This window comes from Photinus pyralis, unplaced genomic scaffold (genome assembly GCF_008802855.1).
Source record: "Photinus pyralis isolate 1611_PpyrPB1 unplaced genomic scaffold, Ppyr1.3 Ppyr1.4_LG7, whole genome shotgun sequence".
NCBI lineage: Eukaryota > Metazoa > Arthropoda > Insecta > Coleoptera > Lampyridae > Photinus > Photinus pyralis.
In genome coordinates this window covers 23142749-23157921 of record NW_022170738.1, presented here as the reverse complement: position 1 = coordinate 23157921, position 15173 = coordinate 23142749, and the positions used below count along the sequence as shown (strand labels likewise).

Below are 15173 nucleotides of genomic sequence, written 5' to 3'. Positions count from 1 at the left end.
GAATGAAGTCTCAGATTATTTGGACAAAATTTCCGATGTTGCCTGAATCTCCAGTATTGTACGTGAATCTTTGAAAGGAGATCAGCAGTACGAGACACCTTCACGAATTCGTTTTGCAGGCGTCATCCACGGGTGTGCTATAACCTAGTGAGGCATTTAGTATCAACGTGAGCGATATTCCAGGACGATAAGGTACAGACCATTATCTTTATTTCTTGCATTCATTTCGGTTTATCAGTATATAAAACTGAGATTTTGAGATTGTTGATTTAGAATTACTCGTTTCATTATTTACTAAGGTAGGTTTAATTTGCTTGATGAATGACTCCATTTCGTTAATTGGTATCTAATGAAGGGTGAAGGGTATTATTGTGAACTACCTATTATAATAAATCCATATCTGTTCACAAAAAATTGCTTATGTTACCACTACCCATCCACATTTTAATATATTTTAACTTTGACGCTACGGCCTGATGATGACAATAAAGTCGAAATCGATCGCCTAAAAGAAAAATTTATTATAGTAGGTTTAAATTATCTGGCCAGCAGAGATATTCTTTTTGAGCCTAATTAGGAATTAGTAAGTAGGTGTGAGTTCTTATGAGAAGTACTCAATGTGCAGAACAAGATATCTGTCGGGTAACGTCCTGGCGTTCAGGGATCCGTAGTCTTCGCAACGTCTCCAGTCGGTCATTTTTTTTGTACAAGGTGGAGCTGGATCATAAACTATAACTCGTTTTGGTCTCCTCTGGCTTGTCTGGGACTAATCTGCATGGTTTCGGTGCAACTGGAAGTCTTTCGGTCGTCCAATAAGGTTTTGGTCTTTGATGTTCATCAACAGACCAAAACGAAATAGGAAATCCGGTCAGATGATGAATTTCGGAATGTGTCGAATTCTCTTTTGGGGGTTTGGCTACGGTTCCGCATTTGGGATGACATCGTTTGCTTCTCGATTGGACCTCCAGGTCGGTGGGTTTCGAAATAAGTCAAGTAAAAATCATTAAACAAGATTTCGCATAAATTATTTATTTAAAATACTGTAATCTATATATAAAGCGCATCTACCTGCAGGTCTTCCAAAACGATTTAATGATATTGCACACGCTCTCGGGATTATTTAAATGCACATGGTGCGTACCAGGAACCGTGCAATGTTCAAATCTTCTGGCACTTTGGCGAATACTCTCGACTATAGCGTCGTGTTGCTCAGACTTGTGAAGCATCAGTCCCGATTCTGCTTGAATATACATGACGTCGCATTTAATACGCGATGAGAACGTTAAAATTGTATTAAAAGTAAAATAAGATGCCATATTATCGACGATGACACAAGCGTCGCGTCTGAATTGGAAACGGTGATCTTTGGTTTGCTTTGCACCCCGTTTTAGTAAGATTTTGGCTGATTCAGTGGTAAGAGAGTTGGAATAGACAGTCATCAGTAGTTGTACTATGTCGTCGTACTCATAACTCATGGAATTTTCCCAGTTGAAACCATCATACTGAAGAAATCTGTCTAACGAGAGTTTAATGGAATCAAAATTCTCATCGGTTTCCCTTGGCACACTGGAGATCATATCAATTGCAACGTAACCGTCTAGGTCATTTGGGAATATAGCAGCGTATACAAATGCAATTGCCGCGCCCATGGAGTGACCCAAGATTTTAATGTTATTCCACTTAAAGCGCTTTACTATTCGCCGTACAGTAAGTACGAAGTCCCAGGCAGAGTAATGGTGCCCCGGCGGACACTGTGAAGATAAGCCGTGACCAGGAAGATCAATACACAAGAATGACGTATTCCTATCCATGACTAGAGGGATCAGAGTGTCAAAGGTTCCTGCATTGTCTTGCCAACCGTGTATTGCCAGTACAGGTTGAATTGTTTTTGAACCCCACCATTTGCCTAAAAAAAATAATATCACTATTCCTAAATTAACTATCTATTAGCACATGAGTACACTTTGGTACATATTACCACGACAACGTTTTAGCGTGGCGACTGGTTACATCCCTGTCACAGATCCTTCTTGTTGGCTTTAGGAACGGAAATAATGATTATGTCTTAAATGAATAAGTATGAGAATGAGGCTACTGAAAATACATTGCCAGATGTAGGTTAGGTACGTAACCAGGTCCAGAAAGATACACATGATATGATAGTTTCGGTAGGTATTCGAATTACCTATGGAACTGCTTAACTACTTTCGGGGATGCACAATCTATTATAACTATAGTCAGAAGAAGGGTAGTAGCAGTACATAAAATTTGAAAGTGAACACAAGCACTATTAGCAACATAACATTGTCTAATAAAAAACTATTTGGGTAAAGCGGTTCATACTCAAAAATCAGATTGCAATTAAACGAATATGGTGCTAGGAATTATTGTAGCAGGTCCTCTACCAACCTTCAAGGAGTCCTATAAAAGAGTGGCCGAAGCCTTAAATATTTTCCAAGACGAACTAATGGTATTAAATATTTCCAGATCTAAGAAAGCTTGGGTTTGCGAAGATTTCAATAAGGCGAATTTTCCGTGAAAGTGTGGTGAGTATTTCGCTGGTAAAGCTTTCGGAGGAAATATAGCCGGGACACATTTCTGGGAAGGAGGCGTATTTTATTGGGTTGAATTTTTTCTTATTCGGTGTGGAAAAGTCCTTAAAATTCGAACGGCGGATATGTGAGTGATAAACCTTTCGGGGGAAATATTCTGGGGGAAAATCTATCGGGATTGAACAGGAAATTTAAGCGAATCTAGTGGGCGGAGCAAATTTTCCTTTGTTGCGATCTGGGAGCGAATATGTTTGTAGTAAATATGTTGAAGGAACAAAGTTGGGGGAAATTTATGGAAAATAAATATTTAAATATTTGGAAGAATATTCAGAAAGAAGGATTCACGAACTAAAAATTTTTCATTAAAATTAAGTAATGTCATGTGGCAATGAGTCATGAGGTTTAGCTTTTCGTCCGTAATTTGGAAAAATGGTTGAAAATGATTATGGAAATGTACCTAAGCAATCTTCCTCCGAAACACTATCCTGGCTTAATCGATAAGCTACATATCGTGTCCTTGGCGTTAGACAAGGCCTTGTTATAGTTAATTATCTTGCGCAAAGTAATTAAGCGATAATTGCTCTTAAACTTACTACCTACGTTAGTAAACACTATAAGGCTCACCCGCAATGTATCCCCAAGGAACGTCTATTGTGATTTCTTCAAACTCAGCACCCGTATGCGAATTAGCTTGACCTAAAATTTAATTAACTCGTATATGCAACTATTTTATGATAGTTCGGTATACGTACTTTGGAAGCCATTAATTTGTGACTGCGACATTTGATTAAGATTAAGTTTCTTGCGGAGCTAAGGATAAAATGCTGAGTAGGTACGAAGTCTTGAAATGGATTGCGCAATTTTTTGAAAAGCGTCGGTGTTCCCTGAGCTAGGAGGCTAAACTAAACGAATGTAGTCATTCTAGATAGTGCATAATCCACACTATAAAACCACTCGGTAATAAAAAAACAAAACGTAAGTATGCTTACGTTAGAAACGCAGATTATCCTAGCTAGAGCGACTTTATCACTTCGATTTCTGTTTGAAATATATCGTGTCCAGTGGCGCAATATAGTTAAAATGCCCTGTGGACCATTCTGACATGTTGCTATACGTCCAATAAATTTACTTGTACTTTACACTAATCGAGAATCGAAAATTAATAATTTGCAATGTACTCCCGATAGGAGATAGAGATCATGCAGGATAAGGAATGGGCGAATTTTGAAGTGTGCAAGGCTGCGTTTGATAAGAAATTGTGGTTGGAACGCCATTTTATGATATTTTCTGTTCGATGTAGAGAATAAGGGCTCAGAAGAAGATACAAACGTAAAAACCCCTTGACCGTATTCAAGAAACAAGACAAAATGCGTGGCGAGAAACAGGCGCGAATTCGATGTAGAGAATAAGGGCTCAGAAGAAGATACAAACGTAAAAACCCCTTGACCGTATTCAAGAAACAAGACAAAATGCGTGGCGAGAAACAGGCGCGAATACACGGACTGCCAATAGAATTCAAGATATTGTTACCACACTCGATCCACCCCTACAACATGGATTGCAGCATCTGACCCATCACTGACTTGCGTAACAAAGGATCGGTAGAATATAAATACGGAAACACAAACGCCTTCTACAAGGGACTGAAACTGGTCGTTTGACCGACGTATTACGGTGCCAACGCCTACTTGCGTTATTTGTATATAATGAAAAATTTTTTTCTTTGATTTCGTTTTTAATAAACATCTTGTTCACTATTAATTGTTCCGTACTACGGTAACAATTGGCACCCTCCACGAGTGGTCCATCAACAGCAATGCGCTTCGACGACACCCACGCCCATGCAGGCGAGAAGCGGAGGGTCCAGCAACAAGACATCGGCACGGTTATGGGCGTCCACGCTACCACCACCACCGACTCCGAACTGAACCCGGCAGCAGTATCCAGTAGCGGCCAAGAACAAGCCCATCTGATCCAAACGTTGGTGGATGCAAGCGACTCAATCCGAGCTACTCACCTTCAGCGGGGGGGCAACTAGAGGATCCCGCCGCAGTCTTCACTAGAAGAACTGATGGCTCCGAAGTCGAACCCAAAGGAGCAACTCGTCGTTGTAACGGAACCACTTAAAGGCGAGGCGTGGAATATCGACCAAACCTACTCCCCCGACTATGTCGCCCTGGAGAAGTATGACAACGACGTGATACGCGGGACCCTCAACACCGAATTCTTAGCGAAGGAGCGGAATGTCATCCACCACCCCCTCCTGTTTCAGACGCTGTTACATAATCCGTTGGTTCTTGCATGGAACCAGCCAAGCGACTGCCAGTAGCATCGAGACAGATAACAAAGAGATGAAAAAGTCGTTGCTAGCGGCTCCGGTCAACAATCCAATTAATCCGCTCAGGACTCAACGCCGACCTACCAAATCAAATCCGGCTACTGGCAAGTGAAAGTTCTAAATTGTTCTTGTAGATATATGTAAATGTTTCTCGCATCCGATACCTCTCGGTACGGAGAAGCAGGGAAAAATTAATATTTTAGGATATCAGCTCCGTTAACTAGGTATTATCCGATTTCAGCATCTCTACGTTAATTTAAAACTAGGACAGAATCCGGCAAGGTCACTCGTTTGCACTTAGATAAACCGGATAGTGACCTGTGGCTTGACCTTAGGATTCCGGGACGCGAACGGTGTAATTGTACCGAATTTCGGAATTTTAACCCGGTCATTGTTGTCATGTGTTGCAGCAAACCGCGTTTGATTGTGCTAGTGTCAAATGATGCGCGCTTAATTGGCATGAATTTTATGGCTACTCCCCGATTTTTAGGATAACTGAGGATAGAGAAATTAATTGAAAAACTTTTAATTTTTGAACGGTACATTCGTCGAGCGAACTTGAAATTCCAATGCTCCCTTTCCGTATTATGGAAATTTTAGAAAAGGTGAGAACTTGTGATAGTCCACCCTTATGGTTAGGCAACACACCTTTAATTACGTTTGAAAGAAAATATGATATGCTCTGTATATAACCAATAGACCGTTTTGCGCAGATACCGAATGAAAGAAGATGGCGTCACTCGTTCCCGGTTTTTTTATTCTTGATTATTTGTGGTGGTGGTGTTTTGAAGGTGTATTTACAGGTACTAACCATTTTATTCTTTCTTGTACTAGCTATTAATCATTGAATTTCTTGCCACAATTGGATATTATTTAAATTTTGCTGATTTTGCATAAACTGCATATCTAAATATGGCTTACTCCATACTTTTGAGTACCGTTAGATGAACCGTGTTTGTTATACTGTACAGGTGATTATGCCATTATTTTGTTTAATTAAGTATTTATTTCTGTATTCACGAGGAGTTGATTATCAGTGCGATGTTGCTCTGTCCGATTGATTCGTAACTATTCCGCGAGATAAGTACCTAATAGTTTTATTGTTCGCTGTATGTGTTACTTTCTGATTCGTGGCGCGCTGCAGTTCTTGTGCGTTAGCTATACGAAGGGGGGCTCTCTTATTTGATGTTTCGATGTTTGTGTGTGCGAGTGGGTCATTTTGTGTCCGTGAAGTAGGTACCTAATACAGTTCGTCCTTTCGCTGTATCTGTTGAATACTCTTCTCGTGCGGATTACAGTTCTTAGCATCTTAGCAATGCGAGTAGGGGTCCTCTCATTATTATTTCCTCTATTTCAAATATGTTTTGCTTGAGCGATAATCTTTCTTTTCTATATACATGCAATTTATTATCTAAGAGTTGTGTTAGCTCAATTGATCGTACAGGTATTTTGATGTGTTTTTGTACTGAATTTATCATGTTTTCCATTGCATTTATGATCTCTTGTATATTTTGTTTTTATGAACTTGTTTAATTGCATTTGATTTGATTATCTGATTTTTATCATACAATTTGATGTGTATTTTCTTTTGCATTTTATTGCTGTAGGTGATTTATTTCATATATTTGTGTGTCCTATGCTAGGGTTTTTGTCCCGTAGAAGGTTTCCCTAGCATGATCTTGTTGTGTCCGTAATATATTTATTTGTTCTTGTAATTTCTTACGCACAAAAGTTCTGTCTTTTATTTAATTCACTTTTCGATTATGCCTCACGTCCCAACACATACAAGAACACAACGTAGGAGTTCATTCGTGCCATCCATATCGAGCCGACTGCCATCCAAATTCAAAAGTGCCGCGAAACTTCTATTGTTTCGACTTGAAAGGTAGGTGGCTCTCACTCTGCTCGTAGTTTTTTCAGAGTTGCCAACGGTAAGTATAGGGCAAGTTAACGTCTTCAGTGTCGGCTTGATAGACCCCCCCCCCCCTAGGAACATTACAAACTTGGTTTAAGGCGGAATATTTCGTCGTCTTGCTTAGTGTGCATTTAACCTTTTCGATCTTTATTTTGGATATTTTCGTATTTTTTCCACCGTAACGAATTGAAATCTTTTGTTTTTGCATTTTGCCCAGTATACTTATAAATACCGTATTCATTTCGTCATTACCGTCAATACATTTTTCATTCGTACCCTTTTGTTTTGCTTGTGTCGTAAGCTCGGTCGTAAGTTACATGTATTCATTGGATTTGATTTTTGCCAGTTTTTCTACCGCTCCGTTAGCTGCAAGGTGACCTTTACATTACCTTCCGTTTCGCTAATTATAAGGGGTAGGGGAGGATTATTGCACGCTTTCCTACAATTAATTCTTGTCCGCCGATCTTTGTTTTCTTGATGCCGCTCCCGCTAGGGAGTCTGCCGTAATTTTGTTTTAGTTTTGCAAAGTTACCGCCTCCAGCTGCTGGACTCGTCTGATACCTGGAGCTACCGTTTCTCCAATTGAGTTTTCACCCGAGGCTACCGAGACCGACCCGCCAACGCCGACTTCGACCAGGCGCGAGATTTTCACTTCGTAGCCCCCGAGTCCCTTCGTCCGTTCCCTCAACCGATTTTTACCGACAGAACTGGTTGCTCTCGACTGCCGCTACTACGACTACTATTTTATTACAACAATTTGTTTATTTATTCAAATTTATTTGAAAATTAAAATAAGTATTCAAAAGAATTTTGATTTTTGTTACCGAGCCGTTTACTTTTAAAGGTAGTTTCCTTTCGTTCATTATAAAGGGGGTTTATTTTCCTTTGTTTCGTTTGCCGATTTGCTTATCCGTCAGAACCGATCGCCCGTTTCTTGAAATCGCCGTTTCCTCGGGCAGGGTTTTCGAATCTTCTGGTGGCGCTCGAGCCTACAGTCCCGCCGATAGTCGCATTACTTTATTTTTTTATCGTTTAATTTTAAAGCAACTACTTGTGGACGGACTTTCCGGCACAGATTTAAAAGCATCTCCAGATCTTTGTCTACTTATAAACTGTTAGCTAGCCAGACCTCACATGACCACACGCCACACCTATTTAAATTTATTTAAATAAAAACTCATCACAAAACAGATAACCTTTTAATAAATTAGATGTATACGTAAATGATACCTATGATTTTAAGAATTTTGAGATAATACCAGAGACACGTTCTGGATTATTCAAGTGCACGTGGTGCGTTCCATTGACGAGATGATATTCGACTTTGGCATTTGTCCTAATTTTATCCAAGACAGATTCATAGTATTCCAATTGAATAGAATGAATTGTGGCCCTAATGTTTAGCACATTGCAAGATATTCGAACAGCAAATGCATATGCCTGCTCTAGCGTAAGCGCCGACATGATAGATGACTTAAGCCTAATGTCTCTGGTGAAACGATAAATTGATTTATCTTCGGGTGTTGGTCTCATCCCGCGTCTCATCAATATCTCGCAAGACGCGCGAGTGAGTTTGTTATTGTGACCGTCAACAGTTATGTCAATCATGTCGTCGTATTCATACTGCGGACACGCCTCGGGTTTCAACGCTTCGTATTTAAAAAATAGATCGATCGTCTCGCCCATGGTACTTATAATGTCCCTCACGGGCGGGCACACAATATCGAGCGAGATTAATTTATCTACTTCGTCAGGATAAATGGAGGCGTACAAAAATCCAATCGCGCCACCCAACGAATGTCCCATTATGCTGAACTTTTCCCATTTGAAATGTTTCACGATCCGTCGCACGTGGTAAACTCCGTCCCAGAAGATGTAGTAGGTTTGGCCTTTCGGATAGTGCGAGGAGAAACCGTGGCCGGGCAAATCGATGCATAGTATCGATACTTTCGGTCCTATTAATAGTGGAGCTAGTGTGTCGAAGGTGCCCGCGTTGTCTTGCCATCCGTGTATCGCCAGGACAGGTTGAATATCCTTTCTCCCCCACCATTTTCCTTAAAAAAAAGATGCATTACGATCATTGAAATATTACGAATGATTTAGTTTTCATATTTCAGGATTAGAATACCACCTGACCAGTGGTGTATTACACTTTAATACTTAAACTTTATTAATTAAAGTGCGACTGAATAGACGTCGCGTCGTACCGTTTTCCACAACAAAGAGCGAAACTCAAGTATGCATTTCAACATTATGTTGTTGACTTGTTTTTAAATGCGTTTCTATAGAAAAGGATGACATTTTATTATGTGTCATATTTTTATGGAATTTATGGTACTTAAGGCTGGGATTGCCTGAAAAGAGAAGTACCCATAGTAAAGGACAAAGTTTTTTTCGTTAGAATGTGCTGGTACCTAATAATGAATAGCGTAACTACAGCAGTTTTCTATACAAATATTTAAATCATTATACTCTCTTTAAGTGCTTTTAAAAAAATGCAATTTGATTTGCATAACCACACGACAAGAAAATACAAAACACAAACGCAAGGTCGTTCACGGCTCCTTACAGACTGCTAGGTTAACAAAATTATAATTAGCTCTCTACCGCACATAACTTGAGGAGAATAATGAACCGCTTGTAACGTAACGTATGAAGTAAAAATCGCGTAATTATTGGCATGGGGGACTTTCAAAATTAAGGTCGTAAAATTGGTTCACAAGTGGCGACAGGGGCTTTTTGTTTGGGAGGACCCTCAGTAAAACTCTTGATTCCTTCACTTAATGAAATTCAATGTCATTACGAAGTGTGTTTGTTATACTTATAAGTTATAACTTATAACGATCCTAGTGCCTATTCAAATAACAGGTAACGAAGACTTTGTAACTAACGAAATGTTATTACAGTAAAGACGCGTTTTGACTTTTAGGACTTGGAAAAAGTTCAACCATATTTTCGTTTTTTTTATATTTTTCTCTGAAACGGTAGGGACATTTCGAATTAGAACAAGCAAAAGCTTTTATGGAGAATGGATTCTTGTCAAAAAGTATAGTAAAAGTTTTTCTTCTTGTAAAGTCAATCCGGGGACACACGGTATACCGATTTTTTTTTAATTTTTTAGCCGTTTATACCTAAATATACATTTGTTCCCAATGTCTTACATTCGAGGGATGGTCTTTTGTAAATTAGTAATTGACAGGCTGATTCGAATTCGAGGGCCACCATGGGAATCTCGGGAAATGTAAGAGATAGGTAGGTGGTAAATTTGGCAAAGTTGTGTATTAACAACTGTGAACTATAGAATTCCAAAAAATGACATTAAATGCGCATACACACATTCCGGAAAAAACGAGATTTTNTTTCCCCCCCCCCCCCCCCCCTCACCCTTAAAACAGGGAAATTTGATTTTGATGGCCGTCTGGCACACCTTCAAGGTATACACTACTCATTGCAAAAAATTGCAGGACTCTAGGACCATTTCCTAGTTCAAAAGGTAGAAGTGGGTCCGGACGAACGGACAAAATAATAGCGCTAAAAATGACTTATCTGGAGTAACTTTAGCGCATTTTCCATGAATAGATTTAGATATATAAGAAAAATGACATTGCGCAGTTTGCGCGTGCGCAAATCTGATTTTTACAACATGCGATATGCTTGTCTTTACAATATAGAAGAGTCTTTACTTAAAGTTTCAAAAAATATCTGTCTAAATAAGTAAGTCTGCGCAAGCGAATATCATATTTTTACAACAACGATTTACAGGAAGCATCTGACTAGAATTTAAAAAAATGACATTACCCGCACATCTGTTTTTATAATATACGATATGCTTGTCTTTACTAAAAAAATCTTTGGTTCAAATTTGAAAAAAATATCTATAAATAAGAAAGTTGACATTGCGCAGTCTGTGCATGCGCAAATGAATCGTCAAGATTTTTCTCGGTTGAGGTGCCAGAGCCATAAGGTACCGAATGCAAAAATAATGAACCAAATATCTTGAAAACTTTAGTAGGTAAGTGAAGTTAAATAAAGTGGCCTTGTGACTATTATAGCGCCTTCCAAAGTAATGCACTAAAAAGATACGCAATGCAAAAAAAGCATAAGAGGTACTTCGTAATAGCGACATAAGTGGTCTCTTGGAATCCGCGTATCGTGCAATCTTCACGCAATCGGCCCATTTAGTGGATCACCCAGAAATAAATTAAGCCAAGAGCGAGTCAATTTAATTGAGATACCGGAAGATTCAGGATGGGGAAGAAATAATTTTGTAACATCAGTTACAGAATAAGACGGTCACAGGGGTGGTAATAAACTGTAGCCAAACGATATCTCTCTCAACTATATAGGCTGGGAAGTCCCGCACGAGTCCCATTGTTACATATTCCAGATCCAGGGGTGGAATTCTGCTAAAAAATTCTTCTGTTTTACCTAAACTTGTTTTCAACCTTGATCGTAATCAATTTTGTGCATATGCGTTTTCTATTTGTTTTAATTATTGCTTAAGCTTGATAATTTTGCAAATCACTGTACACTTTTTTTGGATGTATTAATCAAATGCCCAAGGTTTTTCTCAGCCGTACTCAGCCAGTTGTTTTTTTTTCCGGGCACCTTTTTGACTTTTAAACATTAACGTACATCGACTAAATTTCCAGAAACGGCGATTATTATAAACAAACTAATGGTCAGTTAAGCTTTTTATTTCGTGTTCCTTCCCTACCGTACTTCACGCCATTTGGAGGGAATAGCCATTCCGGTAACCATCTTTAAACGTAGCCGTGTCGATTTTATTTCCGTGTTGCCGTGTAGCGTAGGAGCTGGGTACCTCCGAACAACTGCTTTCTCAAGCACTCGTTTATTTTCGCGAGTAGCGAATACTGTGGGAAGCCACCGAATAAATCCTTCGCGAATTTTCTTTGATCTACCTACCGCCTGGTGAGCGAAAATTAGAGAATTGGAGATATTCGTTCGCCCGTGTGTGGTTTGTACGGTCTCATATTAGCCGAACGAATTCATTCGGGTGAATTCGTTCACTTACATGCTAAAAGAAGACTAAAATGCACCACATTTTGCGAGCCGATTTGCGGATTTGCCAAATGTCTCCGGCTTCGGGAAGTTTTGCCAATATTTCTTTGGAGAAAGAAATCGAAGAACGAATATCTCGAAAGCCATGATCATATAGGAACAGGGCCGGCTATAGGCGTAAGGCGCAGACCCGGCGCAGACAAGAAGGGGTGCAAAAATGACTGACGGACCAAGGACATAAAAATCCGTACACGAGAGGCATATTCGTAAATAGCCATCCAGATAACCATAGACATCTAATACTCATATGTCTATGTAAATAACAGACGCGTTAACACTTAACGGAAAATGTTGCTTTTCAAATAATGAGAATTTCCGGGACATTAACTGATAGGCGGTACGAAGTTCGCCGGGTCTGCTAGCAATAAATGTTTTAAATATGAACCTCTATACAAGCCGTTAATAAATGTTATGCAGATATTTCAGGGGGTGATAGTACTGGTCAAAATAAGACAAAAATGCAAATATATGCATCGTCTAAAAGGCGTCGTTTTCATTATACAGGGTGGCAAAGAATATGTAACACCCTGTATACCGCCACCAACTATTTTGATACTTGTAGAGATTCTAAAAAATAATTGATGTATCCAATTTTAAACAATTATCACAGAACATAAGAGAGAAAGCGCAAAATATGAGAAAAAATTCAAACTTTGCCACCGTGTTTAACGAAAATGAAGCCCTTTAGACCACGCACATATTGGCATTTTTTTTCTTATTTTGACGAGTGCTATCGCCCCCTAAAATATCCTCGGAAATATCTGCACGAGATTAATTAAGACCCTGTATTTTTAAAAACATGCTTGCTAAAAGTTCCCATTATTCAGGCTTTAGCGAGGCGGAGAGAGGCGCAAATTCTAGTGCTTGCTTCGTTGCCTTGAGCCAGCACTGTATTGATAGGAAAGCATTTTGTTCATCAGACACAGGTGCGGAATGAAACCTTCACAGCCGCAGCCATTTAAAGATTTGATTTTGGAGACACGTTTTAAAAACAAAATAATATCTCATTAACGACGTCTAATTTTCCTACCGTTTCTGATTTCTCATTCGGTGTTAATTATCTATACTTATAAGAATAAAGTGCATTTTGTTTGCGAGATGCTGTCGAAGTCATTGAAGTTTTTTCTATCTCGAGGCTTAAATTCCCAGTTTCTTAATATTTAAGAAATTAAGTGAGAATTTTCCACTCTAGAATTTAAAGTACCTACTGGTTAACTTTGATTTTCACTATTTGTTGGGCAAAACGTGGAACGTAGAGGGGCATTGTAACGTGAACGGAAGATCATTAATTATTGTGGTTTGCTTTTATTAGCGATATGGCCATGATACATGAAAACGCCTTTATACATATCTTATCATGTGGCGCCACAACTTTTTAAATACAACAATGTTAATTAACTGTGTTTATTTTTATATTAATACATTTATATGTAAGTTTAGTAAAAAGGTTCGCAATTGTCAAGGAGACAATAGAAATACTAGATTCATATTTATGTATACGATGGGCAGTGGTAGATGCTTTGTTATGAAAACTCACTGATCATTTTCTCGCGGATTTAAGCCAACTAGCCGCTGCTAGAGCAAGTTTTTGATGTAGATACAGGGTGATTCGTAAATTTGCTATATATACAAATGTATGAATTACCTTGTATTAAAATAAAATCTTTGTAAAAAATCCCCCAAGGCCCCTGATTAGAGACTCTGCGCTTAGTCCTTCACTGCTAATTAAATACCTACGATAATTAATCAACTTGTTTAATTTAATAACAATTCCAATGATAACAATTTAGACATGAGCGACTGAGTGTTTTTATTGGAACATGCTACGTCATTATTAGCGGAAAACTTACCGACGATATGACCCCAAGGCACTTCTATCGAAATTTCTTCAAATACTTCGTCCATTTGCCCTTCACCTTAACATCAAAATGCAATTAACTTAATTGAATGGCGTTTTTCTGATATCTTATACGTACTATGAAAACCGTTGGTTTCGATTTCTAACCGTGACATTGTAAAACGAAAGTTACTAAAAAGGTTACCCGTCAAAAATTACGGCACAGAACATTGAAGGTAACGCACACACTTGTACATTGGACGACACTGAATTAGAAAAAAAAATCGTTGACGGAGAACGTACAATTACGAGGATAAACGAAGCGGAGCTGTACCTTATCATTGATCGCACGATGATGTCATTATACACTTGCTCATTTTCGTACAATACGTTTGTCATTCCTTCTCAGATTTTGGTATAATTAAAGCTACTAACGTCAGCTTCTTTATTTAAAATTTTAAATTAATTGTCCAATTCATTTGCGATTCCTCTAGCGGGGATTTCATAATCTACATACAATAAAGAATAGGTACCTACTTAAAAATTACTCCTTGACAATAGATTAGATAATAATATATGCATTATACGTAAATGATTCCCAACAAGCCCAGGGGTCTGTTTCATAAAACCATTGTATAATACTTGTAATATATATTATTATACAGCGTGTTGCATCGACAGGCGGGACATAGGAAATCGGAAATCCCATGTAAATTTAAAGAAGGTTAATTATTGGCTTCCCTAATTATCTAAGAAGAAAATTCTATTTAGGTTATTTGAAGAGCATTAAAATCCGCATCTTTTTGATAATTCTATCAATTGTTGATTTTGTTGGGTAATCGGCCTGTTCAGGTCATTTACTGAGCAGGCAAAACATGTCTGATAACTTTTCGATGATCATTGTACCTATAATATCTTAGTGTAAAGAAGTAGAATAATATCTAACCATTTAATCATCAATACTTTCTCGTCAATCGTGTAAATTTCATTAATTCATATAGAAATAAAGCATTAAATTTCAGTATGGAACAATTTCCATTTAACAATCAACCTTTAACCTCAATTGTTTCCCTGTAAATAAGGGGCGATAAAAAGAAATGGAGAAATACAAAATATTTTTGGCAATATTTCTCGTTAAGGGGTTAAACCAAAAACATCTAAGTTATTCTTTTAGATTGCTCTTCAAATAACCTAAATGATTTTCCTAATGATTAAGGAGAGCAAAATGCTTAACCTCCTTTCAAATTTATATGGGATTTCCTACGTCCCGCCTCTCGATGCAACACGCTGTATATTACAAGTTAGGCAAGGCCAACGGTCGTTTACTATTTGGACACGCGGACACAAAGTTCGCAAAATTATTGCTTTCTGAAATGTAGCTGTCGTAATGCAAATTGCAATAGGTTATATTACTAGATGCTCCTTTTGTTGAAACACTCTGTATACAAT

General features: G+C 38.4%; 2 protein-coding genes across 3 annotated transcripts; both read right to left on the bottom strand.

Moving 5' to 3' along the window:
- Window positions 1–1022: 1022 nt before the first annotated feature.
- LOC116176627 (probable serine hydrolase) lies at window positions 1023–3939 on the bottom strand. 2 transcript variants are annotated; one of them, XM_031495279.1, is made up of 4 exons: window positions 3542–3939; window positions 3305–3494; window positions 3177–3248; window positions 1023–1906 (listed from the first exon to the last, which is right to left on the bottom strand). In XM_031495279.1, the coding sequence occupies exons 2-4, from the start codon at window positions 3333–3335 to the stop codon at window positions 1065–1067; spliced, it is 945 nt and encodes a 314-aa protein (XP_031351139.1). In that variant the 5' UTR covers window positions 3336–3494; window positions 3542–3939; the 3' UTR covers window positions 1023–1064. The 2 variants fall into 2 exon arrangements, with proteins under 2 accessions (XP_031351139.1, XP_031351140.1); XM_031495280.1 differs by having other exon boundaries at window positions 3305–3939.
- A 4051-nt stretch (window positions 3940–7990) lies between these two features.
- LOC116176804 (probable serine hydrolase) lies at window positions 7991–14081 on the bottom strand. The gene is made up of 3 exons (XM_031495573.1): window positions 13864–14081; window positions 13738–13803; window positions 7991–8859 (listed from the first exon to the last, which is right to left on the bottom strand). Exons 1-3 carry the CDS (start codon window positions 13898–13900, stop codon window positions 8036–8038), a joined length of 927 nt encoding a protein of 308 aa, XP_031351433.1. The 5' UTR covers window positions 13901–14081; the 3' UTR covers window positions 7991–8035.
- Window positions 14082–15173: the final 1092 nt, after the last annotated feature.